Genomic DNA, 25,748 nt, shown 5'->3' with positions numbered 1-25,748 from the left:
CCCGGGGCCGCCATGCTGGGGGTGGCGGGGCGGGCGGGCCCCGGGGCCGCCATGCTGGGGGTGGCGGGGCGGGCGGGCCCCGGGGCCGCCATGCTGGGGGTGGCGGGGCGGGCGGGCCCCGGGGCCGCCATGCTGGGGGTGGCGGGGCGGGCGGGCCCCGGGGCCGGCTCGCGGCGGAGGGCGGGCGGTGCAGCCGCGCAGCCCGGACAGCGGGGCAGGTACGTGCGGTCAGGCGGGAGCGGCGGTTGGGTGTGGGGTCAGGGATCGTCCCCAGCGCCTTTGCATGCTCGGGTGGTGCGGAGCAGTTCCCGGCTGTCTGCCCCTTCCACCGCTTCCCACCCCGCCCGGAGGGTCCGGGCTCCCCGCTCGGCGTCAGACTCCGAGGAGCTGCTCGTTGCACCGGTCGGCCTCTCGTTACTGCTCTCCTGCCTCTTCTTCTCTCTGCCGCCCAATCTCCCCCGAGCTGGCGGCTCCAGCCTGAGTAATTCCTTAGTTCCTCCCGCAGCCACGCCGAGTGCAGTGTCAGCTCTCGTGCTTCTTCGCTCCAGCGCTCTTTGCTGCCTTTGACTGCCTGGATGCTCCCTAAGCAGCCCAGTCTCGCTTGGCCCGCCCGTTCCTCCCCGTCCCTTCCCCACATCCCAGCCGCTCGGGCAGATGCCTCTGCCGCCCCGCAGCTTTCCTCTGCCACGTACGGGATCTCCTTTACATCGCCCCAGCTGAGGAACACAACCTCTGCGGATGCGTCTGGAGATATTTTGCTCTTCTTGGTGCCATTGCTACGTTTCTCTTTTCTTACTGATTCCCACCCTCAACTTTTCCCTGATATTTCTTCTTCCCTCGCCTTGACTCATCTCTACCCTGCGTATAACTGCTCCTTTCTGGCTTCTACCCTCCAAGCTAGTTTTAATTCAGGTTTTGATACTAGAGAACCCCCTCCCACACCCCATTAATATAGTTGTTCCCATTTCATCTACATTCTCCTGGCCCTTGATTACTCCCTCTAATGTTTCCTTTCTGCTTCAAAAAGATAGACTTTTAAAGTCTTTTTAGATGCTTGTTCTCTCCATTCTTGTTGCACCATCACAGATCTAATAATCTTATCATCCCTTTAGCATTTGTGTTCTTTCTTTGGAAGTGTTCTGTAGTAATTCAATGTCACTCCACCCCTTCATGATGGATCTTAGTTGTCTATTGTCTCCTTCCAGGTTCTCCCTCTCCCACACCACACAAACTCCTCTGTGAATGCTGTCCTTGAGGTGGTGACTCATAGATCTACTTCTATTTTGTGTCCTTCCAGGTAAGGACTACTGTCTGACAATTGGATTATTATGGTACGTCAAGCTTTTCCCACAGTATTTCTCTCCTTTCTTGACTGTGGGGAACTGACTCCTGTCCTTTAAACAGCAGGTGATGGTCTAGGTGTTCTAGCTGAGCCTGCTTATCTGAACTGTGTCCAAGTCTTGCCTCCGCCTTTTGCACAACAGTAGTTTTAGCCTGTCTTCTCAGTATGTTTCAGGACTTTTTCAGCTGGTGTCTTGAGTGCTGGCACAGCCTCCTTCACGAAGTGGCAAAAGCTACTTGAGGGGATGAGGGTCATCTAAAACAATGCTGCCAAAGCCATCTTCTCACTTTCTTTCTCTAATTGCTCCTTTTTTTGTGTTCAGTGCACACTTAAAGTCTCAGGGTATGAATTGCTCCATCTGACAGTAGACTTCTCCCAGAGGCACCAAATCCAGCCTGTTACTTTCTCTTCCACAGCCAGAGGAGGGAGGGAATCACCTGTGGAGATGGATAAGACCAACTAATAGAGAATTACTATACACAGGTAGCTGTCTTTCTCCCTTTCTCTACTGCTTGCTGCAGCAGTAATTTGGGGTGGCTGAACTTTTAGCTCAAAGACTTCAGTTAGGTGACTGATATGATCTCCCAACTCTTTTTATTTCTTTTTTCTGCTGGGTTTTTTCCTTTATGCAGACTCAAGAGGCTGATGGTATAAGGACAGTTATGATTGTCAAAAATCATAAAAGCTAGGATTTTTTAAAAATAGAAGCTAAAAGTATACATAAATGGCTAGCTCACGTCATAGTCCTTTCTAACAAAAGCTCTGTCAGGTCTGGGATTGTAGTTAGGTTTTTGGCTTTTTCCTCCAAGGCTTGAAGTCTGGATGAGTGGGGACCCATTTTCTTCTGCTGCTGTGTGCAGCAAACATGTGCCTAAGGAGTTAATGATTGCTGTGGCTGATATGTAGGTAGTGTATAATCAGCTGTTTCTGCCCTGAGCTAGTGGTTTGCCCTAGTAGCTGACTTTGCTGTTGCAAGGCTGACTGAAATATAGTTCATTTGTAAAGGGATTCTTAAACTTATGTTCAAACAAAACTTTCTGTACAGTTACAGAGCCTGATACTGCAGAACTTGCTGCTGTTTGTTTCTTATTTTGCTGCTAGCCTGTTCCCCTCTGGAAGGGGAAACACATGCCCAGAATCAATTGGAGACCATGTCACAGCTGAAGTTGAAAGTCCACCATAGCCAATGCTGGAAAAGTAAACATTAAGGTAGGGAGAACCTGAGGAGGTGGCTAATGTGCTCAGAAAAGCCCAGTTTTCTTTCAAACCCAAATTATGACTCCAGGCTTACAGAGAACAGATAAATCTCCTGACCTGTCCCTTGAACTGGATGTGTTTTGCCTACACCCAGTTGTAAGCTTGAGGACTAGCATATGCAATGCTCTGAGCTAGCTCTAGAGCTGACAGACACATCTTCTTCCAAAGCGCTGAAGAAAACTAATACTGAAGCTGCTAGTCTTTCCTTTATGGCAGAACTACAATTCTACTGTTGTCTATGTATTCTTGAGTGAAATTAAACAATAAGTAACATACTGAAAACGGCCTGTTTTAATTGTTAAACTATTATCCTTGTTGACAGATCAGTCACTGCTACTGCGTGATATTTTGTAATTTCTTACCTGAAGAAATTGGCACCAATTAGGAAATGGCCAAAGTCGAAAGGTTTGCTTTTCACGTTCCAAGTCTGGAGGAGCTTGCTGGGGGTAAGTCATGCAGCGTGTTACAAACTTATAATGTACTCTTCAAACTTAAAGGCTCTTATCAAAACCTTTCTACAGCTAGTACATGCAGAATGTTCCTGCTTTTAGCACACTGAGGTGTAAAGAAAAGCTGTATTTTTCTATATGCTGTATTTTTCTATATGCTGTTATTTCCTTAAAGCAAACAGTGACTCCTCTCCCAAACCCCAATGATATTTAAGCACACACACAGGCTCTCAAACCCTTTAAAACTGTTGGCTGCATTTGCAGATTTGTGCATGGGTTGTGAATGTTCAAGAATTACAGACCAAACTTATTACACATATTGGATCATCTGTCTTCCTCTACTCTTTCTCTTTCAAGACTACTCAAAACACAGCTGAGAAGATGCAGTATATAGCATGGCAGGTCCTCTTGCTTGAACCTAGTTGGCTCCTCTTTTGGTGATTGCTTTAGAACTAGGTCACAGGAAACATTTTATTTAGTTTGTTTCTTTCCAAAGCCTTCACAAAATGTGCTCATACTAACAGAATGGTTGAGGTTGGAAGGGACCTCTGGAGGTGATTTGGTCCAACCCACCTGCTTATGAGCTTCTTTCCTTGCCCTAGTAGGAAGGCATTATTCCTTCTGGCAGTCTGTCTCCCGCAGCAGATGTACTAAAGGTTGTTTTTCTTTGAGAGGTCCTCAAGTTCAGTCTGCCACTCTCCCAAATCTGTGTCAGTCTGACATTTCCATGCTTTGAGAAGTGTGGTCCCAGCAGTGGTTCTCAGTGCTTTTCTCACCCAGTAGCTGTCAGGCTGGGGCAGTAGGCCAGGGCTGCTATAGTGGGCTCAGCAGAGATCAGCGTGTACTTGAAGTAGAACAGCCTAAAACAGTAGCAGAAAAGACGGGTCATGAAGCAGAATTTTCCTTTTTTTTCCCCGTCTGTCCTGAGGACCTCCTGTAAGCTGTGAATTTTGTTGCTGTTCAGCTCTTGAGTATAATTTGAGGAATGCCCTTTTATTGTCCTGTTTCACTTATCAGAAGGTACTGAGATGTATTTAGAAACCTGCCAGATACCTTCTACTGGCCCTGTGGTCAACAGCTTGGTAAATCTGCTCCGAAAAAGTAAGGTACAGCTGAAATTCTGACTGGAGGAAACAAAGGCACAGGAAAGTCTTCTAAGTAAATAAGGAACTGCCTGATTTGAGATCACAGACTGAATTTTCTGTTCCTTAGTTTGAGACATCTGCTAAAGCCGACCCCCAGGCATGAAAGAACTTGGACCTTTTAACATGGTATTTGGAGCAGTGTATGTGAAGGCAATCCCACACTCAATTAAGGTTTGGAAGTTGTTTCCAAACAGTGCACTTGTCTAAGTCAGAATCCTCCCTGTTGTTTGAGTGACTTTGTAGGTTCTGAGCCCAAAAACATTGATATGGAGCAAAACCAAAAGTAGATTTGGGTCTGTTCATTATCACCTAAACCATTCATTATCAGTCTTGTACTGATAGTGTCACTTGCCAGAAAATCTCCATATGAACATAAACATGACAGGCAGTATCCTGTGACAGCAGAAGTTTCCAGACAGCAGAGACAGTTTGAGAATATAATCAAGCTATTGCAAACAGTCTAGTTAATATATTTAAAGAACTGATTGTCACTTCAGCTAAAACTTAATTCCTCCTTTGCTCTTACATGATATTTGACTGTGATCATAATTGTCTGCTCTTGTGAAGCAAAACCACTGATGAATGTGGTTTAAGTTTATCCGTGTTACTTCACATCGTGCTGTTCCTAGTGCTACTAGGAGCAGTCAGTTACTGTATTTCAATTTAAAGGTTTTTAAAATTCTTAAAATGAATTAATGTGGTAGCTAACAATTATCAGTAAACAAGTACTTAGAAACAATAACATTTAAAGCAATGGAGTTACTTAGGGTAGGCATAAGTCCTTTAATGGATCTTGCCGAAAAAAGCCTAAACAGATATATTTATTGTTGTTAGTAACTTGTCAAACTCTTGATAATTTTTCATTCCTTTCATTGTTGATAACTTTGCCATTATTCTTTATTATAGTTTTGCAGAAAGGGCTTAAAGAAAACTTTGCTGATGCTCAAGTCTCTGTTGTAGACTGTCCTGATCTGACTCAGGAACCCTTCAACTTTCCTGCTAAAGGTAACCTCTCATTCCTGTCTTCCACTAAGACTTCTCCAGTTCTTTCTACCTGATACTACTTGGTGTTGATCTTCTAAAGAGTTGGGAGAGCTTAAATTGTTTTTCAGGTAAAGAATATGCATGAGAGGAAAGCTACATTTTATTTCTGGATTTGCTTCCTAGTTGATGTATGAACAAGGACAAGTCATTACCAAGTACTTGTCATAATTTTTTTTCTTAACCTATTATTGCAATACTGACTTATGAAATAAGCTTTATTTAGTGCACTGAAGAGGTTTTGAAATTAAGTTATCTTGCAGATAGAGAAATGTTTCAGATCCATGCCAATCACTGTCTGAACCTTCCATTCATTTTTAAATTTCTGCCGCTCATGTACATTGGTGAAGTGAAAGTGTTTGATTCTAAGTGGGACTGATCTTCTTTGACATTAGCTGTTTGGAAGACAGACGTGTCATCTGTGCTACTTATCTGATTCCCTCTGTCATCAACGTAGTGAAAGAAACACCTCCAGAAGGTGATTCATCCCTTCTTAAAATACCTGTCCAAACAAGTGGGATGAATTGTCCTGAGACTTGGGCATCCAGCTTTGCTGAAATTTTGCAACTGGAGTCCCAATGGGGGTATCCACTCTGTGGTGAGAGCATCTTACTGGAGAACTGGCAAATGGCAGTTGTTGCTCATTGTAATATTTTTTTGTGCTTAGAGAATGTTAATTTTACAACAGGTTGCCTAGCATTAAATCCTACTGTGAATCATTTTAGAGCTTACTGTCCTTGGACTTCTTAATAGTGCAACACTTTATCTAAGCATGCTTGGGAAATAGTGTTCTCAAAGGGTTTTAGAAGTTTGAGGAACCAGTTCTTTGGTGGGTTAGAGTGCATGCCCATTTAAGATTATTAGGTTAGATTACCAAGATTATTAGATTACTAAACTGACTGGCTGTATTCTTCCAGGAATCTGCGGAAAGCCTAGAATAGCAGATGTGGGAGGTGTTCCTTACCTCATACCTGTTGTACAAAAAGAAAAAGTGAGTTTTTCCTGCAGCTGTGGGGTTTAATACATTTGTCAAAAGAAAAGCAATATCTTGTTGAAATATAAACAAAACTAAGGACTAATGGATACTGTAAGATTCCACTTGTGAAAGAGACTTACTTTTCAGCGTTTCATGAGATGGATTCTGTGTTAAACATAGACTATGTCAGGAAATCTTAACACAGCGTAGCAATATCGTGGTTGATGGTTCATCTTCTCCTGCCTTCAAATACAAGATAGTTTTGGATACATACCATCTGTGACAGGAGCCATGGAAGGAACTACTAGACAAGGGGTTTGTCTGCATGTTTATATATGGCTTGCTGCATGCCTGTGATTTCAAGTCACAGCCACGTCTCTGTGTAAAAACTGTCCATATTTGCATTTTCAGGCCAACACTGGGTTCACATTACTGTCCTTTTCCAAGAATATTATGTCTCCTTTCTGACACCTCACCCCATCTGTTTCTATATGATATTCCCTTCCATTTTTTATTTTACACAAATATAAATTTCAATAAGAAAAATAATTCTGGTTTTGGGTAAAATGCCAGGGGAACATACAGGCAGACTCTATCTTTCAGAAAACAAATGGACATGTACCAGATTTGTTAGTAACAAATGTTGTGTTGTTTAGAAACTGTGTTCAACCTAATTATCCAAAATACTAATGAAGGCGTTGTGAATTAAATGCATCCAGAGGTTACAGTGAACGGAATGACAATTCCGAATTAGAGCACCACACCAAAATCAAAGGATTGTTTCTCTTTTGCAGGTTTATGATCTAAATACAGTTGCAAAAGACATAGAGCTGCCTGGAGCTTTCATTCTTGGAGCTGGAGCTGCTTCATCTAAGATTCTTGGAGTAAATGCTGAGGTCAGTAAATAAGTGTGATGGTTCTCAATTAATTCATGGAAGTATTATAATAGTAGAGCAGTATCATGCTGGGTATCTCCATTTTCCAACAAAACATTTAATAAACACCATTTGTGCCAAAAGCACAAAAAACGTATTAGAAGGAATTCAGATGAGGGCCAGCCAGTGAGGTGCATACACTGGAGATACCGAAGATTAATTTTTAACTTGTAATTCTCCAGGAAGCATGTGATTGCTTTGAAGCGTGGAAGAAACATGATTTTTTTTGGAACTGATTGACAAAGACCTGACTAGAGGTTTTAATGACAAGATTTAGAAATGCTTGACAAAGTTACTGGTAAATGCCTTTGAAATACTCCCTGTCTTTTGCCCTCTTGGACGGCTTTGTTTTACCTTTGTAAATTTTAAAGATACACATACAAACCACCTGCAGGAGAGGCGGGAGATGAAAACTACTGCTTGTGCAAGCTTTGGTTAGTCAAGAGCCTTTTCAATTGTAAACCTCTGGTCTTGCAATCTCTTTTTGATGCATTTATTGGCAGATGAGATAGTCCATCTCAGCATTAAATTTGTGCCACTATAATAGTAGTTGTTACTGTACACTGAGAAAGTATTCCAGAGAATTCCAGTACTTGCATGCAGGCCTCAGATCTCAATGGTTAGATTTTTTTTCTTCTTTTTTTACTTTTTTTTTTTTTAACACTAGCATTCATCTTCACATAACATGAAATTTAACTGTCCAGAAAAAGTAAAGCTGTCTCTGGAGTTTTCAATTACATTACAGTATTAGTGCGTTTTTCTTAGCAGTACAGACCTCATCCTGAGAGGCAGAGCTGTGTGACGAAGGAGATTATTTCTTAGGGTCATGGTCCAAAGCTTATATTGCATTTATGTGAGCTCTATTCACTTGACTGACTCTTACATATTCTTACTGACTTGCTTGACTTATTCTTACATGTTATTTTTCTCAGCTTATCCCTATTGTTCAAACTAAGAGTGAAAAAAAGCCTGCTGTAAATGGGAGCTACATTGCTCAGATAAATCCTGCAGATAAAGGGTGCCTGCTTGAGAAGTATAGCAGTAAATATACTGACTGTGAGTTTGGGCTGTTGGCCAACCTTTATGCCAGTGAGGGCCAACCTGGTAAGGTACGTACTTGGATCAAAGGTGACTTTGCTTGTAGAGCTTTGTGGCTGTACAGAAACTCATGTTTCAGCATTCCCCTATGAGTTTTCTATGATAATAGTAGTAATTCCATGAAAGAAATATCCGAATATAAGGAACTGATGCCGGTGAACAAGGGGAAGAATTGGTGGAGACAGAAATAGGTTTGACGGATAGTTATTAGTTTACTAGAACTTTTCCATCATAAATCATCTATCCAAATCCAGTCCAAACTAACAGTGATTTAAAGTAATGGTTGTACAATGGACCCGTGTAAATCAGGTTGGGCACTTGTCTAGTTTTTTGTAGAAATGCTTCTTCCCAACACATCTAGCACAAAGAGGTGTTGGTGAAGCAATCGTCAACCTGACTAGTGCATGGAAACTGAGCAGTCTTCTCTGTTTTCAAGAGTTTCTTTATAACAGAGTGGAAGCCAGCTGGTGGACAGAAAGGAGTTGCTTATATCATTGTCTCATGTATGAGTTGCTATGTATCACTTGCTGCCCAGCATCCTTCACAGGCAAAGCTGGGCTTTTTCCTGACACAGAAAGTCAGGAAAGATTGTTGGTCAGGTACTGGAAGAATGCAAGTGGAGCAGCACTTGTAGGGAAACTCACATTTTCAAAAAGTAAACTTGTGAGATTTTCAGAGCAACTTTCGTGGACCTTTGCAGATTGTTGCAGTGGGAGACTGCAGTGACAAATTAACTTTATTCTCCAGGTCATTGAAGTGAAAGCCAATGGAAGAACTGGGGAACTTAACTTTGTGTCTTGTCTGAGACAAACTTTAGAGAAACACTATGGAGAAAAGCCAGTTGGGATGGGTGGTACATTTATCATTCAGAAGGGGAAAGCAAAGATTCACGTTATGGTAAGTTGTTCTCAATTCATGTAACTTTCTTTATCTTTCTGAAAACAGAAATATAAATCAGGGTGTAACATCTTAGTGCCTTCACTTTGTTTTGTATTTTTAAATGTATGCATAAACTGTTAGGATAAGCAGTGTATTGAAGTAAGTTGCTGACATTACAAAACTAGTTACATTGTATTACTCAGCCTTAATACTGTCATCTTTTCTTTTGAAATCTATGGGCAGCTAAAGGAGTGTAGAACTATTGTAAAATGGATTAAAGTTAAATACATGAACTGACATGATACTTGGAAAGAAGCAATAGACTTTTTTAAAATAACTGAGTTTCTAAAATGTACCAGGAGGAGAATCCTCACTGTGCAATGAGAGAAACAATATCCTGGTCATTTCCATTTCTAGCAGAAACCCAGTAATGGGCACTGGTGAGTTTCTTTTAGGCAAGGAGGAGTGTAAACAGATTAGTGGGGAGGGGAAAAGTGAAGGAAAGTTGCTAGAGAAAAAGTATGTCGATAGAAGTGTCTTCCTTTTGCTTATAAAGCTTTTACTTTTGCTGTAGCCTCCAGAGTTTTCTGCCTGCCCTCTGAATACCGATGAGGATGTGAATAACTGGCTCAAATTCTTTGAAATGAAGGCTCCACTGATTTGTCAGCCAGTAATAGTTTCCAGAGATCCAGTGAGTCTCTTCCTCATTTCTAAGTGTAAACTGAGACTTGTAATGAATTTTGTCCTGGATATGATTTTTTTTTCTTTTTTTTTTTTTTTAAGAACAGGAGTGTGTATATATTGTGTTAAACTCTTCCAGAGGTGGGGTCATGAAATAGAAGCTTCTCATTTCTGTCACTGGTTTGAATTGAGGTTAGGTCAATCTGTTCTGAAACCTAGTGGCTGTTCATAGTGGATTGAATTTAATGGTTCCAGTCCAATTGCAAGTGTGCAAGTGTGTGCATCACAAACCCCACAGCATTCACTGCTGGCCATGCCAGGAAAAAAGTCAAGAGCATGGAAGCTTGTTCAGCTGTGTGTTCATATAGTTCACTTTCATAACAACTGGCTCTGCTGATGCTGTGTTGAAATATATGAAGCATGTATCTCATAATTGCCAATGAAAATTGAAGTCTGCAAAGCCTCATGCTAGAAAATTATCTAGCGTCTTTCACAGCAATAAATTCAACAGCAAATAATTCAGGATAAAAACCAGTCTTGTTTCAAAAGCCATTAAGATATTCATCATTAGGAAGACTATTTATTTAAAAGTAACCAGGAAGTCATAGATGAAAATGACTATTTTATAAATAACAATGTAGTCATAAGTAATATAAAATACATTTTTCCGAAGTTAAATGAGACACGCTGTAGGCTTGGAAGTGTTCAAGGATGTGACTTTGTGTCATTATGTGGTAGCCTTTGGCCTAAGACTAAACTGTGGGCATCTTCCCAGAATCAACTGACCAGTACTTTGAAAACAGCCATCAACAGCTGCTCCATTCAGAACCAACCAGCGACATGATGTAGCTGGGTTGCTCCCATCTGTATCCACTGCAAGCTCAACAGCACTGGGCAAAGCCTGTGGTTTTGGAAATGTTTGAGTGTCACTGCAGAGACAGCAGTAGAAGATGGCATTCAAATGCCATAGCATTACTCATCAGTATCCTCTCAATGCCCAGAAAACCAATCATATCCTGAGCTGCATCAAAAGATGCATGGCCATCAGGTCAAGGGAGGTGGTTCTTCGCCTCCAGAGACCCCACCTAGAGTGCTGCTTGTCTTTCTTGGGGACCCAAAGCTGCATGGACTTGTTAGAGTGGGTCCAGAGGAGCCCATGAAAATAGTCGGAGGGCTGGAACACCTCTCCTACGAAGAGAGGCTGAGAGAGTCTGGGGTTGTTCAGCCTGGAGAAGAGAAGGCTCCAGGGAGACCTTACTGTGGCCTTTCACTACTTAAAGGGGACTTATAAGAAAGATGGAGAGAGACTTTCTACCAGGGCTGGTAGTGAAAGAAGAAGGGGCAAGGGTTTAAAACTGAAAGAGAGCAGGTTTAGATTGGACATAAAGAAGAAATTCTTTACTGTGAGGGTGGTGAGACAGAGAAGTTGTGGCTGCCCCCTCCCTGGCAGTGTTCAAGGCCAGGCTGGACGGGGCTTTGAGCAACCTGGTCTAGTGGAAGGTGTCCCTGCCCATGGCAGGGGGGTTGGAACTGGATGATCTTTAAGGTCCCTTCCAACCCAAACCATTCTGTGAGTCTATGATTTATAAAACTGGTTGTTATTTTATTTGCTGTTCTTACTATTTTAATCTAAGATGGCTCTCAGAATTGGAGTAGAGATTGTCCCTTTATCGCATGGGTCTGTGGCATTCAGAGCAAAGGGGTTCTGATTTCCAGTAGGGGTTCCTTGGTGTACCTGCTTTATTTAATCCCAATAGAAAGAAAGGGGAAAAAAAAAATCTCTGGGAGATCTTCTGAAAGTCGTGGGCTGTCAGGGTTTCAAAATTCTCTTTGATGTCCTTTGGTAAAGCCTTGTACAGCTCCCCTTCTTCTGTCTTACTAGTTTCACAAGCATCTTGCAAGTTTTCACTGCTTAATGGTTGGAGCAGGCTCTGAGACGCGTGGAAATACACAGTATAAAGGACAGACTATCCTCGGACTTTTAACCGCAGTTCACATGAACGTGTGTGTTCACGGGCCTTTCTCTGGTGACAGGGCTTTGACCTGCGCGTGGAGCACACCCACTGTTTCAGCCACCACGGGGAAGGAGGGCACTACCACCAGGACACCAGCCCCGACAGCGTGCAGTACCGGGGGTACCTGCTGCCCGCCGAGCTGCTCTTCCGCATCGACAGGCCCCAGGAGACGCACCTGGTCGGGAGAGACTGAAAGAGGCGGGCTCTGGGGAAGGCGTAGCAATTTAATCTTTCTAAAATGCAAATACTGATTTTTTTATAACGCTTTTAATTATGCACATTTATCAGAGAGAAGAATAAATATGAGAGCAGTAAAGTGCCGACTTCTTAATTTTGTCGAAGGGAGAAATTCCAGGCGAACATGTAATTGAAATTGTTATGACCGAATTGAATCACTAATTTCATTGCAATATTATTAATGGTGTGTTTTTCTTGCTATTTGGTTGAGCTTCCTACGTGGTCGTAGCTGATGACGGGGAACCAGAAGTGAATTTATGTTTAGAATGAGGAGTTAAAGCAGCTTCTGGTCAAAAATAACGCTGTAAAAGAAAACTGCAGCAGCGCAGAACTGCGTGACCGCCTCTGAAAAGTAACCGCGGGCGGGGCTTGCCTGCGACGGCAGACGGAGAAGGAAACCGGCGGCGTCTTGTGACCGGCCGCGGAAATAATTCGCAGCCGCCCAGCGCCGCTCCCAACCGTCCCCTCAGGCCGGGCCGGCCCCGCCCCCTCCCGAGCGCCCTCCGGAGGCAGCCGAGCCCGCCCGGCGCTGGCCCCGCCCCCTCGCCGAGCCCGCCCGGCACCCGTAGTCGGCGCGGGGGGCGCGCGCACGCCCGGCGGCCGCGGTCGGAGGTCGCACCAAGATGGCGGGCGTGCCGGCCGTGCGCATCAGCATCGAGTCGGCGTGCGAGAAGCAGGTGCAGGAGGTGGGGCTGGATGGCAGCGAGACCTACCTGCAGCCGCTCTCCATGTCCCAGAACCTGGCGCGCCTGGCGCAGCGCATCGACTTCAGCCAGGGCTCCGGCTCGGAGGAGGACGAGCCGGGTTCAGCGGGCCGCGCCTGGGCTGAGCCGGGCGAGGCGGAGGATGAGGAAGGTGAGGGGCGGCGGGCCCGCGGCTCCCTGTCAGTCGGCCCGCGGCTGGGCCCGCAGCCTGAGCTCTCCCGCCGGGCTGCGGCTGACGGAGGCCCGCCGAGCTGTGGCGGTGCCCGGCCTGTGGCCCCACAGGCGCTTGGGTGTGGTTTGCCTTCCCCCGTGGATTCCCGCCGTTGGCTGTGGATCAGGTCAGGATATTCGTGACCGTGTCCTAGCAATTACAGTGGTAGAGTGGAAAAGGATAGCTCCGGATATCATGCTGTTGTGTTGTATTTCATGCTGTTACGTTCTCTCGGTGGTTTTAGAATGAGCCTTACACTGTACCTTTGTTTTCCCTTCTTTTGTTTTATTTCTAGGGTTGGTAAAATTTCAGCCATCCCTCTGGCCTTGGGATTCAGTGAGGAACAACCTAAGAAGTGCCTTGACTGAGATGTGTGTGTTGTATGATGTTCTTAGCATTGTCAAGGATAAAAAGTTCATGACTCTAGATCCAGTTGTGCAGGATCCCCTTCCTCCAAAACAGGTATATTGTACCTAGTTGTGTCATTTGTATGGCTTGATACTAAAGATTTTATTTCACTGGATTTTTTCATATATGATACATAAAGATTTAGTAAAATGTTCCTTGTGATGTGCTGGTACAGTACTTTATGGGTCAGGGTAAGGCTGAGAATGGCAGGTGATGTTGATTTCAAAGGCCTCTGCTGAAGCTGTAAGCTAAAATACTGTTTTTGGCTGTATAATGCTGTTGTGAAAGTTATTCTAAATAAGTTATTGAATATCCAGCAAAAACAAATTATCAGTCACTGTTGGTTCATTTCCACTAATAATTTTTTTTAGAATGTGTAAATAGCTTTTTCTTTTTTTTTGTTACTAGAATCCTCAGTTTTTACAGTTGATTTCAAAAAAGAAGTCATTAGCTGGAGCAGCTCAAATCCTGCTGAAAGGTGCAGAAAGATTATCCAAATCGGTTGCAGAAAACCAGGAAAATAAGCGACAAAGAGACTTCAATTCTGAGCTGCTAAGACTGAGACAACACTGGAAGCTAAGAAAAGTGGGAGACAAAATTCTTGGTGATCTGAGCTACAGAAGTGCAGGTAAACAGTAGGGTCTTTTGTTTTTCTTAAGAGTGGACATTTATGACTTTTTTTGTAACTAAAAACTGGTGGAATATAATAATAAATAATATAATTTAATAAAAGTTTATTGTAATTATGAGACAGGATTATAAAAGGAGGAGACTTGTTTCATTATCAGGAAAAATATTGTGCTGTCCTTGTCCTAGAAAGTGATTTTAAAGGCTAACTGCGTAGGATTCTAGTGAAGATGACTTTACAGAAACAGTTCTGCATTACAGTGTAGCTGATCAGTTGACAGGTAGACCTTGTAAGTCTTTGGCTTTTATCTACATTTGGTCTGTAAAGCATTAAAAAAAAATTGAGTATGCTGCATTTTCCTCTGAGCAAGAAGCATACGAGAAGCATATCTCAAGTTGGAAGGAACTCATAAGCATCGTGTCTAACTCCCTGCTCCTTGGAGGACTACCTAAAAAAAAAAAAAAAAAAAGACTAAAAGAGTGTCATCGGAGATAGTTTAGTTTTATTATATCTATTATTCCTTGTGAGAAATGGTACTGAGAATATGCATTCTTTCACAGAGAGAGTAACCAGCCCAGAGTTCTAGAGCAAATTATGGAGTGAAAGAGTGAATACAGAATCTCACAAAACTTCAGATGTAGATGACAAAGCAGGCTGGAACTGGTTGTGTTGGGCTCCTGTTGTTGTTGGTGAAGGAGGGGAAGGACAAATTTAGGGTTATTTATCTTGTGTGCATGAAGAAGCTGTAGATGTAACCCAGGATATGTCTCTTTTTAGATGATCTAACCTGAACTAGATGAACCGTGCCCTGGATGTAAAAAGGATGCAGCTAGGACAGATGTGAGCATCTGCTTTTATCAGTCCCACCTGAATGACTGACTGTACAGTTGCCTTTTACAGACAGAACATTGTCATAGTTTTAAGACTTCAAGCCAAACAGCAGCAGCATTCCTTTAAGTCAGTAAGGGTGCTGCATCTTAAGCTACTTGCTTGCAAAACTTTGGACAGTTAACTTTTTGTCTTGTTTTAACCAGATACCTTTTTTTTTTTTTCTCTCCATCCCTGCATCTACTGACACCATGTTGAAACACTTGGTTTTCTCCCATTATCATTAAATACTACTTGCTAAATTACTGTAAAACATTACACATCACACACTAGAGGACTGAGATGCTGTTGTGCTGAAATGAGCATTCTAATTCACTTGTTTTTTTTAATAAATCATTAAGAAATTTGAATCAAGCACAACTGTGGAGGTTTGGAGACTTAGAAATACCTGTTTGTCCAAAACAGAGGTAAGAGCTTCATTATTTGCAGAAGATGCTTTATATATAGTATGTATGTCTCTGTCCTTCCTTTCTTAGGCTCCCTTTTTCTTCATCATGGCACATTTGAGGTGATAAAGAACACTGACATTGACCTGGATAAAAAGATACCTGAGGATTACTGTCCTTTAGATGTTCAAATTCCAAGTGATTTAGAGGGATCAGCCTATATCAAGGTTTGTCAGAGAAACTTTAATAATGTAATGTGGGTTTTGTTTTGGTATTTGTATGCTTGCGACAAAGAACAAACATCAAGTAATGTTCTCTTTTGCCTAGGTTTCTATTCAGAAACAAGCTCCAGACATTGGTGACCTTGGGACAGTCAATCTCTTTAAAAGACCCATGCCGAAATCAAAACCAGGTATAGTTAGCTATATATTGGTTTTAAGCATGGTCTCAAGAAATGGGTTTTCATATGATGTTTATTTGAAAATTTTAGCATATAGCTTGAAAGAAGAGTGAACAAGAACATTTAAACTGAAATTTTCTGTTTAGGTGCTGCTTCGGCTTTGGAAATATGATGCTTTCAAAGCATAATTCTTCAGTTTTTCATATGCGTTTACTCAGTTTCTGAAACAAAATTACTACATTTGTATTTTAAGTATTCTGGAACACCTTTTGTTAGTCATTAAAAGTTTGAGCACATAACCAAAAGCAAACCAAGGTATTGTGTTTCAGCCAATTACATCTCGTTAGTTCAACTGAACAGAATGACTGTCTGTTCACTCTTAACTGTGCCCAAAATGCATCATTTGTTTCTGTAGCTGGTATGTTTCCTCTGGATCTGAGACTGTGCTGGCAGTATGCACCTTAATTACCAACAGCTTGCCTGGCAGATAGTAGATTGATTTATTTGATAAGTGTCAATATGTGAAAAACTCATCCTTTTGGATTAAAAAGAACTGGCAGAATTTCATTTCACAGTGGTCTCTGACACAGATGCTTGTGTTGTCTTGAACATATACAGTATGCTGTACTACATAGATGTTTCATGTCGTACGCAGGGTACACTGTAGAGCTTGTGGGCTTTCTCAGACCAGAATCTTCCAAGAATTTTGGGCCTATAAATCCTGTGAAAACACATACATAAATTTAACATTATTTGGTGGTTCATTGTGGAGCGAATTCGATAAAGCTAGAAGTATAATTGAAAACTAAATTGCAACTTATGAAGCAGAGGTTCATAAGCAGAGTTCACAAAAGGCCTGTGAATGTAACAGGCAGTTCCAGAAGGGAGTTGCAGTTCATAATATACATATATGTAAAATCAAAGTAAAATGCATTAGTGTTATCCTAAAGTGCTTGTTTAATCTTGAGATAAAATTCAGAAAATATTTAATTTGTATAGAAGATACTGACTACCTTAGTGCTTACTCAGAGCTACTGCACAGTACTTTCTGTCTGAACAAAAAGGTAGCTTCTCTTTACTCTTTCCTTCTGCAAACATTGATTTGTATTTTTCAGGTTCTCCACACTGGCAGACAAAGTTGGAGACTGCACAGAATGTTCTTTTATGTAAAGAAATTTTTGCCCAACTGTCACGAGAAGCTGTTCAAATTAAATCACAAATTCCTCACATTGTTGTGAAAAATCAGATAATCTCTCAGCCTTTCCCGGGTAGGAAACTTTTTAAGACTTTTTCATCTACAATTATTTGCTTAAACGTGAACTGAAATTCTGATTGATGTGATTCCGTTAGTGTTCAGGTTTTTTTAGAAAAAAGTAGTCTCTTTGTTTTTCAGAGGTTTTGAAAAACAGAATTTCCCAGAATTTGAATTTTGCTTGCTAATTATAGAAGAATTCAACTAATGCACTTTAGTGTCTGATTTACTTGTATCTTATTGTGTGGATTTTGGATTGGTTTTCTGTTACTGTGGTTTTTGTCAGCAGCACTTAAAGCTGTTAACTGTAATGGTATGTGCACATTGCAGTTTGGAGCTGTGCATAAGTCATTGCTCCTGAATTGCATGCAGGTGAAATTTAGGACTTCAGTTAATGGGTCTTCAGAAGAACAGAGGCTCATATTCTTCAGTGAGGATAATTAAACAGCATGAAGATGGCTCAGAGTTGGTTGGTGAATCCTCTGTTCTTACAAGGGGTACACAACTGATTATATCATGGGAAGATTATGTTTCTGGATTCCTTATGATGGTAAATCATTCCTTCTTTGGGGAAGGAATGGGGTCCTGGGGCCTTTTTTTTTATGTGTGGAATTGAGTCATAGAAATTGGTGTGAAATGGACCTAGTGAGTTAATAGTTGGCCTGTCAATGCTTCAGTGAGTAGCAGGTCTTACTTGCCTTTGGTGCTGTGCTCTGCAACATCACTCTTTGATTTTTCTCTGATACGGCGAATACTGGTTGTAAAACTACTGACTATAAAAGGTGAAGAAAAGCAATTCTTGGTGTCCTTGAAAATTGTCGGTGTCCTCATTTTTATTTTTTAATCTGCTTCGTACAGGTTTGCAGTTGTCTATTTCTTTGTGTCACTCTTCCAATGACAAAAAATCACAAAAGTCTGCTTCTGAAAAACAGAATCCAGAGGATCATCTCTATGTTCTGGAACATAATTTGCATCAACTTATCAGAGAGGTAATGCATTTATGATCAAGTACTGAAGAGATTTTGGGTTTCTGTTCCGTCTTCTGCATAGTGTGTGGCACTGTTGTAACAACAGAGTACCACTAGAGGCCAGTCACTTTCCATCCATTTGTGTAAGGCAACCTACTGTTCAGTTTTAGTGTGTATAAGTGGTTAGGGAGTTCCAGTTAATGCTTTCATGGAACGCTAGTTCTTTTCTTAACCTCAGGCCCGGCTGCTCACTTCAGAAAAGCTGTGCAAGGTTTTTGCAGTACAACTCATCAGTCTCCCTTTTGTCTTGGTGTATAATTAGTGCTTGTCAAGTACTTGAAGTGAGCATCTGTTCAGACCATCCTCCTATGAAGAAAGACCAATCAATTACCATAATAACTTCGCTTCTTTTGAGGTCCGCTTCTCTGCTTCAGTGTTTTAGATTCTCATATAATCTAGCAGAAGGACCTGGGGTAAAAGGTTGAGGTTGCGTCTGTTCAGGAAGGGAGCACAATTTTAGATGTCTAAGTAGTTGTAAAACCATATTCCAGAGTGTTCATCTCCTTGGAGCATGGCTCTGCAAGTCATGCAGTTGTGTGGGATAGTCCAGTGTTGAAAATACTGAACTAGGTTTCATGAAGCTTTGTCTCAGTGCCCAGCTCTGATGCAAATTTCCTTTCTTGACTTTGAACAGGTTACTAAATCTTTTTGTACCTCCATTTTTTATCTCTAAAATGCTTCCTTTATTTGACCATGCTGTCTGTTTCCAGAGATATACAGGGCAGACTTGTTAGGAGCTACTGCCATCCTACCAAATTTTTGTTAGCTAGCATCTTTTTTTAAAAATCATTTTCAATAAGGTTTGCAAGACCTGCATGAACATGGGGGACAGATGAGTGTAAAGCTGGCTTTAAAGTGCTGTCAAGTTTATAAAGTAAAAGAAGTTGCACCTTTTGAAAATACGTACATTTAAACCTGATATGACGCAGCATATTGTAGTATACGTACTATTTCTTGCAGATGCGTTATTTAGTCACTTCTGTTTATAACATCTGTTTTTTGTTGCAGTGTCACAAGCAAACCCTGAGCTCAACAGTGATGCCACATCCAGCTAGTGCGCCTTTTGGCCATAAGAGAATGAGACTTGCAGGACCCCAGGCTTTTGATAAAAATGATATCAGTTCTTTACAGTCGAACGAAGGACTTCTGGAAAAGATAATAAAGCAGGCAAAACATATCTTTTTGAGGCGCAGGTAGGTCACAAGCTATTCTTGTTAAAATTACAATAAAATGTACCATTATGTAGAACACAGTTGATCTTTTTTCGGTGTTCTTAAAACTAGCTACTTTTTCCTTCACTGTTAAAATAGTCTTTAAGTACTAAGAACCAGTAGCATATAATGAAACATGAGTGAACAACACTCAGCTAGTAAAAAAAAAAATAAAAAATCAAGATTTCTTGGAGAACTGTAACAGTTATGACGTAGGCTTCTGCTAATTGTCCCTATTTTTCTTAAACTGCATAAATCTTTTTTAGTATTCTTTGCTGTACAGTAGCCAATACTGAGTAATAGCACTTTAATACTGCTGCAGAATGTATGTGAAATATTCAGAGTAAACAAGAGTGCTTCATTAGCGCCAGAATGTTGCTGAAATAGAACCATGTGGACCAAAGTTCTGTTAAATTTGCCTTTTATTTTTTTTGGTGTGCCACAAAAAAAACCCCACCCAAACTAATAAGCCTATTCATTTCATTTTAACAAGATAACAGCACAAACTGTCTAGATTATTTTTCATGGAATATGTCTTTATCTTCTAGAACTGCTCGAACCATTGACAGTCTGGCTAGTCGTATTGAGGATCCTCAGATTCAGGCCCACTGGTCCAATATAAATGATGTTTATGAATCTAGTGTTAAAGTTCTAATAACTTCTCAAGGGTACGAACAGATATGCAAGTAAGTCTGAAAATGGATGTATCTTTCTCATAGAAGTATGCAGCAATGGCAGAGTGTTTTCAAGTTGTGTTTTACAGGTTTAGATTCTCTTCAGACAAATCTTTGTGTTATTTGTGTGTGAGTGTTTGAGTTGGGGGAACAGCCGCCCTAAGAAAACTCTTCACCCACTTTACCCTTTAATGAAGAAACTCATTAACTAGCACAGTTTACTTTCAAAGAAGGAATTGAAAGTGGCCATTTAAGGGGGGATTTACTTTATATTCAGTTATCTCTAACCAAAGTATCTTTATATGTGCTGGACTCTAAACTTCCAGTCTGGTCATAGAGAGCTAGTGGGTGCTCAGCCCTAGCTTGGTTGCATAGGTACTGAAATATGGAACTCATGTAGTTCATGCTATGGACATTGTCATCACAATAAAGAGATTTCATGTTCCAGAAAAAAATGTCTGTATGCTGACCAGCAGTGAATTAACTAATGCATTGACAGTGGATGATGAGGTTGTTTCTTCCATTTTGAGCTGTCCTCCCTGGCCGTGTCCACAGTGTGGAGCAGACTGCGGTCATTGGTTCAATTTGCAGTCTCCGTTCCAGAGTACATATGTTGCCCAGGTACTGGCTGTAGGATAGAACAGGCCATGAGTACACACCATTTTCCTCTGCACCTCTGGAAGGAAACCTGGGTGCAGTGGCAGGCAGGGAGCTGTGAGGCACCTCAGGAGGTTCCTTGACCTGAACAAGCAGTGGTCCAGGTCTGGGAACATGGCACAGAATATGTTCCCTGCAGTAGAGAGGGAGCTGTTGTGGTGAGTGATGAAACTGAAATGTTTGGAATTGCTGTGTATTCTATAGACTTTGCACCATCCTCATCTTAAGAGTTCTTGTTAGTGAATGGGAGGGATTCTGTGTTCTTAGCTTCCTGTTTTCTGAAGTGTTGTAATGCATTTTGAATAAATATGCATCTTTTCAAAGATCCATTCAACTACAGCTGAACATTGGAATTGAACAGATCAGAGTTGTACATAGAGATGGAAGAGTTATTACATTATCCCATCAAGAGCAAGAGCTACAGGATTTCCTTTTATCTCAGGTAGACTCATATATATTATTGTTACCTTTCTTGTAGTGTTTGGGAAACAGAGGAGGTTAGAATCTCACCTTTATCTATGTAGAAAATGTTAGAAAACTTCAAATAAAGATAGTGAACATAGAAAGGTGGATGACTGAATTTTTCAGTATGTTTGTATAGTGACTTTAGGAACTGTTACTAAAACGCCAGTTTTTACTAAGGTCAGTAATAATAATATTTTTTCTCTCCCACTTAAAATACATTTCTTTATGCTACTCATTATGGGAACACTAAGGTTTTTGCTTACTTCAGAACAAGTCAGTGAGAGTCATAGCAGACAATAAGGTATTCAATATATGAAACTTAGTGTAACCAAGTCCTATCTACAGTAAAGATCTTAATGAACCCACAATTACTGTCATTTCAGTATTGTCTTGTTAATGTTCACTTTGCATCTGCCATTACTAAATCAGCTGATATTTGAATGAACTATGTTTTCTTAATTGCTTAGAGCAAGCTGCTGGTTTTATTCAGAAGTGACAGACTACCTGCTATGCATTATAAATAGTCAAAATACAGGTCTTTAATAACAGTGGTTGGCCTGTTGCAGTTATACAAGACTCCACAACACAAAACAAGTTGAAACAGATTCTGCTGAGGGTATCTCTTTTTGTTTTCAGACTTGTTGGTTCACAGAAAACTGCTAAGCAGTGCTAGATACTTCCTTGTTACAAGTGTTCAAGTCTTAACACAGAAAAACATTAGCATTTAAACTTACAAGCTTTTAAAGCTCAGTGCTTACACTTGAGCATTAATGGAGATAATCATGCATCTGAGAACCTCAACATTTTTTTTCCCTGAATTTGCTATGATACACTGTCACAGATTTTATATATCTTACAGCAGAGGTCTCAGGTTCAAAGAAAGGTTTATTTCAAAATCCTGTTTGTATCACTTGAGTTAGTTCTTGAGACCTAAATAAAGGTTTTTGTAAATTGAAAGCAATACTTAAATAAAATGCATAAGCTCATATACCTATGAAAAATTAACTGCATAGGTGCTTAATACAGTGGTCTTCTCTGTCTGCAAAGGAACTAGTCTAAATTCAAATAACACGAAGCTCTACTAGCACTTACATAGCATATATGTTAAGAAAAAAAAGTTTCTCTGAAACTAGAGAACTTATAAGACAAAGTCACTTTTATAAAAAACTACTGTACAGCGGAAGAAAAAATGCTTGGTAAAACCAGTAAGCAATTCTTTCTGTGGTGTGCAAATACTGAACAGAAGATGAACCTTTTGTTATCTTTCAGATGTCACAGCACCAAGTACATGCAGTTCAGCAGCTTGCGAAAGTTATGGGATGGCACGTGCTGAGTTTCAGTAATCACGTTGGTCTGGGGCCGGTGGAGAGTATTGGCAATGCATCAGCAATAACTGTAGCATCACCAAATGGAGACTATGCCATTTCAGGTAGTGTTTTCTATTGCAAATGAATGAAAAATCTTAAAATTCTTAGGTGAATTCTGCAGACTTTTTAAGTGTCTTTCTGAGATTTGTTTCTAGAGTATTTTGCTATAAATTGACATTATTCTATGAAAACCTAGAGACTTACTGCTTTTGTGCATGAAATTGAAGTAATACTTTGCCCAGTAAGCAACTTAATATTAACCTGATTTAATTTACACAGGCTTGAAAATATTTCTTAGAATTAGCATAGAATAAAATAGATTACAGAAACTATCAAAATTCTGAGAGAAGGGAACAAAGCAAACAGGATCACAGCTCTGGACTGAACGAGATCAGAGTTTGGTCTCTTCAGGGATCTTCTTGGAAGAATCCTATGGGATGGAGAGAAGAGAGGTCCAAGAGAGCTGGTAGATTTTTTATTTATTTTTTTTTTCCAAGAATCACCTCTTTCAAGCTCAAGAATGGTCATTCCTGTGTGCAGGAATTTGTGCAAAGGTGACAAATCTGTGTGGATGAATAGGGAGCTCATGACTAAACTCATGACAAAAAAGAAGCTGCAAGAGATTATAAGCAGGATCAGTTGACCTGGGAGGAAGATAGACTGTCCAAGCATGTATTAATGGGGATAGGAAAGGTAAAGCCCACCTGAAGTTGAATCTGGTGAGGGATGTACAGGGCAACAAGAAGAGCTTCGAAAGCTTTGTTAGCAGCAAAAGGAAGAACAGGGAATATGTGGGCCTACTGTTAAATGGGGAGAGGACCTGGCGGCAGAGTACATGGAGAAGGCCAAGGTACTTGATGCCTTATTTGCTTTGGTCTTAAGACTGGCCTTCAGGAATCCCAGGTCCCTGAGACCCATGGAAATTTTGGAGCAAAAAAGACTTACCCTCAGTAGAGGAGGATCAAGTTAGAGAACCTTTGAATAAACTAGACGTACACAAGTTCACAGGACCAGGTGGGCTGTATCCATGAATGCTGAGGGAGCTAATTGATATCATTGTAAGGCCACTCTTGGTTGTATTTGAAAGGCTGTGGTGATCAGGAAGGGTTCCTGAGGACTGGAAGAAGGCAGATGTCACATCCTATATTCAAGGACAATCTGGGGAACTACAGTCCAGACAGCCTCATTGCAATTGCTGGAAAGATGGGGCAAAAAAGCAGTTCCAGAAGCAGTTTCCAAACATACTAAGAAGGTGATGGTGGGAATAGTCAGCATCGATTGATGAGGGAGAAATTATGTTCAATCAGCCTGATAGTCATGTCTTTGTAAAAGTCTAGCTTGGTAGGTGAGGGGAAAGCTAAGTGTTATCTCCCTAACTGCTTATTTAAAAAACAAGCAAACAATCACCACCACCCTCCAACATTAAAACACAAAAAACCTATCCAAGCCAATAGAACACCACCATCCCTACATCAAATCCACTAAAAACAATATCTTTTTGATTGTGTTTTTCAAAAAAATTGTGGGGAATACATCTAAGGTAAGAATTGGCAAAAAACCCTTTGTCCTTCCTGGCATCATTAGGGGAAAATAAATGTATCTGTAAGGTGTATGTGTGGTGTTTTTTGTTAAAAGTGTTTCTCTGGTTTGCTCTAACGAAGAGCATGCAATGCTAAAGCAACAAAACTATAGAGAAGCGGGAGATGAGAAAGAGAAAATAAAAGTAAGGTAATTTCCCTTGTTTGCTTTCAGCATGTTTGGAATTGAGTGGGAGTAATGTATAACATATATGAGGAAGGATATTTAATATGAGGAATTCCTACAGTGTAAAAATGCTCATAAAAATCTCTGTTCATCACAGTACGTAATGGTCCGGAAAGTGGCAGCAAAGTTATGGTTCAGTTTCCACGGAGTCAGTGCAAGGATCTCCCCAAAGGTGATGTACTGCAGGACAACAAGTGGAACCATCTTCGAGGGCCGTTCAAGGAAGTGCAGTGGAATAAAATGGAAGGGCGTAACTTTGTGTATAAAATGGAACTCCTCATGGCCGCCCTAACTCCATGCTAACGGTCCGTCAGCCTCCATGGGGGCTTTGAATCATCGCTGTGCTGCGAACAAGCACTGCCCGTGCAGCAAAGGGAAGTGGAACTTATGGGGCAATACAAGAAAACCAAATTTATTTCCTGTACAGATATGTCCACTGTAGTGTTTGTAATAAAACTTTTTTCAGTGACATATAAAATACAGCTTTCAGCTGTATCTTTGCAGATTGCGCTATCTAGAGTAACATAGCTAATTAATGTATTTTTCTTTTATAAAATTAAATTCAGTAGTCCTTTGCTACATGAAAGGTGTCTTCTCAGAGTCATTCCCTTTCCGCTCCTGCCCCTACTTTTTCTCAATAGATCTTTGCAGGTATTTCTGAAAGATGAACGTTACTAGAATTGAATTGTGCTATTGATACGCCTCTTAGTGGCTTGTACACAGGGAACGGCTATCTTTGAGGAAGCTAATGGACTCATTTGAGCAGTGGGATACCAGAGGAGAAGCAGAACACCATTGTCAAGAATTAAGGCTAAACAAAACTTAAGAATCAAGGAACAGTCTTCACTGCGTGACATTCTTGAGTTGAAGTTTATTCATACACTGATGTGGCTCCTGGGCGACATTTCTTCTTAAGAGATATATTTACTTAGTGATTTGAGTGTTATAAAGTCACAGCTCGTGGCACATGTCTTTCCGATGGCCATAGATGAGCCTATGTGGTGTCGGTTACTTTGCTTGTGTTTTCTGTTCTTGTTTTTTGCAAGCACATAGAGGAAAGGGTCTTACTCTGCTTGCAAAATTCTGGCAATTTGAGTTCATGGGTGGCTTGTGTAAATTCGTGTCCAGATAGAAGCAAGTAACTCATGCAGTAGACCTTGGATCTCCATGCTTGTGCTGTTGTTTTATTGTGGTTTTTTTTTTTTTTCTGCACTGTCACTAATTATCATCCAGAGAAACAATAATATCCTCCTGAAGATCAGCTATTTTGAGTTCTTTTAAAATAAAAAAGTAATGGTTTGGGGTTTTTTGGCTGTAATTGTAGCCTTTTTGAAGCTTCTAGTAAGGTGTTGCACAAAGCTTTTCTTTTGTTTGATGATTAATTGCTAAAGGTCTTTTTGAAACCTGTCTGTATGAACTGGTTCAGGCTTATGTCCATATTGTGTGTTATGAGGGGTGTGTGTGTATATATATGTGTATATACATGAGAACTTCTTGCATATAGAACATGTTTGAATTGAACATCATACTTGTATGGCAACAGTTGTTATTTTGCTGTATTCTTGAGCAATAAAGAGTAGTTATAGGAAATACATATTAAGCAACTGCTTGTGGGAAGGTGCTGCTCAGTGTGTTTCTAAAGCAGCTATT

At 40.9% G+C, this 25,748-nt stretch overlaps 2 protein-coding genes across 7 annotated transcripts; both read left to right on the top strand.

The window, feature by feature from the left end:
• The first annotated feature begins 109 nt into the window (after nt 1-109).
• On the top strand, nt 110-12,134 carry C2H11orf54 (chromosome 2 C11orf54 homolog). Of its 6 annotated transcripts, XM_074816275.1 has the most exons (12): nt 110-218; nt 1,206-1,297; nt 1,759-1,825; nt 2,388-2,551; nt 2,922-3,045; nt 5,100-5,198; nt 6,152-6,225; nt 7,005-7,106; nt 8,078-8,254; nt 8,991-9,140; nt 9,697-9,813; nt 11,838-12,134. In XM_074816275.1, the coding sequence occupies exons 5-12, from the start codon at nt 2,988-2,990 to the stop codon at nt 12,009-12,011; spliced, it is 951 nt and encodes a 316-aa protein (XP_074672376.1). In that variant the 5' UTR covers nt 110-218; nt 1,206-1,297; nt 1,759-1,825; nt 2,388-2,551; nt 2,922-2,987; the 3' UTR covers nt 12,012-12,134. The 6 variants fall into 6 exon arrangements, with proteins under 6 accessions (XP_074672376.1, XP_074672377.1, XP_074672373.1 ...); XM_074816276.1 differs by lacking the exon at nt 2,388-2,551; XM_074816272.1 differs by lacking the exons at nt 1,759-1,825; nt 2,388-2,551.
• Nucleotides 12,135-12,613: 479 nt separating this feature from the next.
• Nucleotides 12,614-25,702, top strand: MED17 (mediator complex subunit 17). The gene is made up of 12 exons (XM_074816254.1): nt 12,614-12,910; nt 13,266-13,432; nt 13,787-14,006; nt 15,371-15,507; nt 15,608-15,692; nt 16,796-16,948; nt 17,791-17,921; nt 18,969-19,153; nt 19,720-19,857; nt 20,827-20,944; nt 22,237-22,396; nt 24,196-25,702. The coding sequence occupies exons 1-12, from the start codon at nt 12,679-12,681 to the stop codon at nt 24,399-24,401; spliced, it is 1,932 nt and encodes a 643-aa protein (XP_074672355.1). The 5' UTR covers nt 12,614-12,678; the 3' UTR covers nt 24,402-25,702.
• Nucleotides 25,703-25,748: the final 46 nt, after the last annotated feature.

The sequence above is a fragment of the Strix aluco genome, chromosome 2 (assembly GCF_031877795.1).
Source record: "Strix aluco isolate bStrAlu1 chromosome 2, bStrAlu1.hap1, whole genome shotgun sequence".
In the NCBI taxonomy this organism is placed as follows: Eukaryota; Metazoa; Chordata; class Aves; order Strigiformes; family Strigidae; genus Strix; species Strix aluco.
Note: the sequence above shows the minus strand (reverse complement) of the source record. Positions and strands in the feature narration are given on the sequence as shown.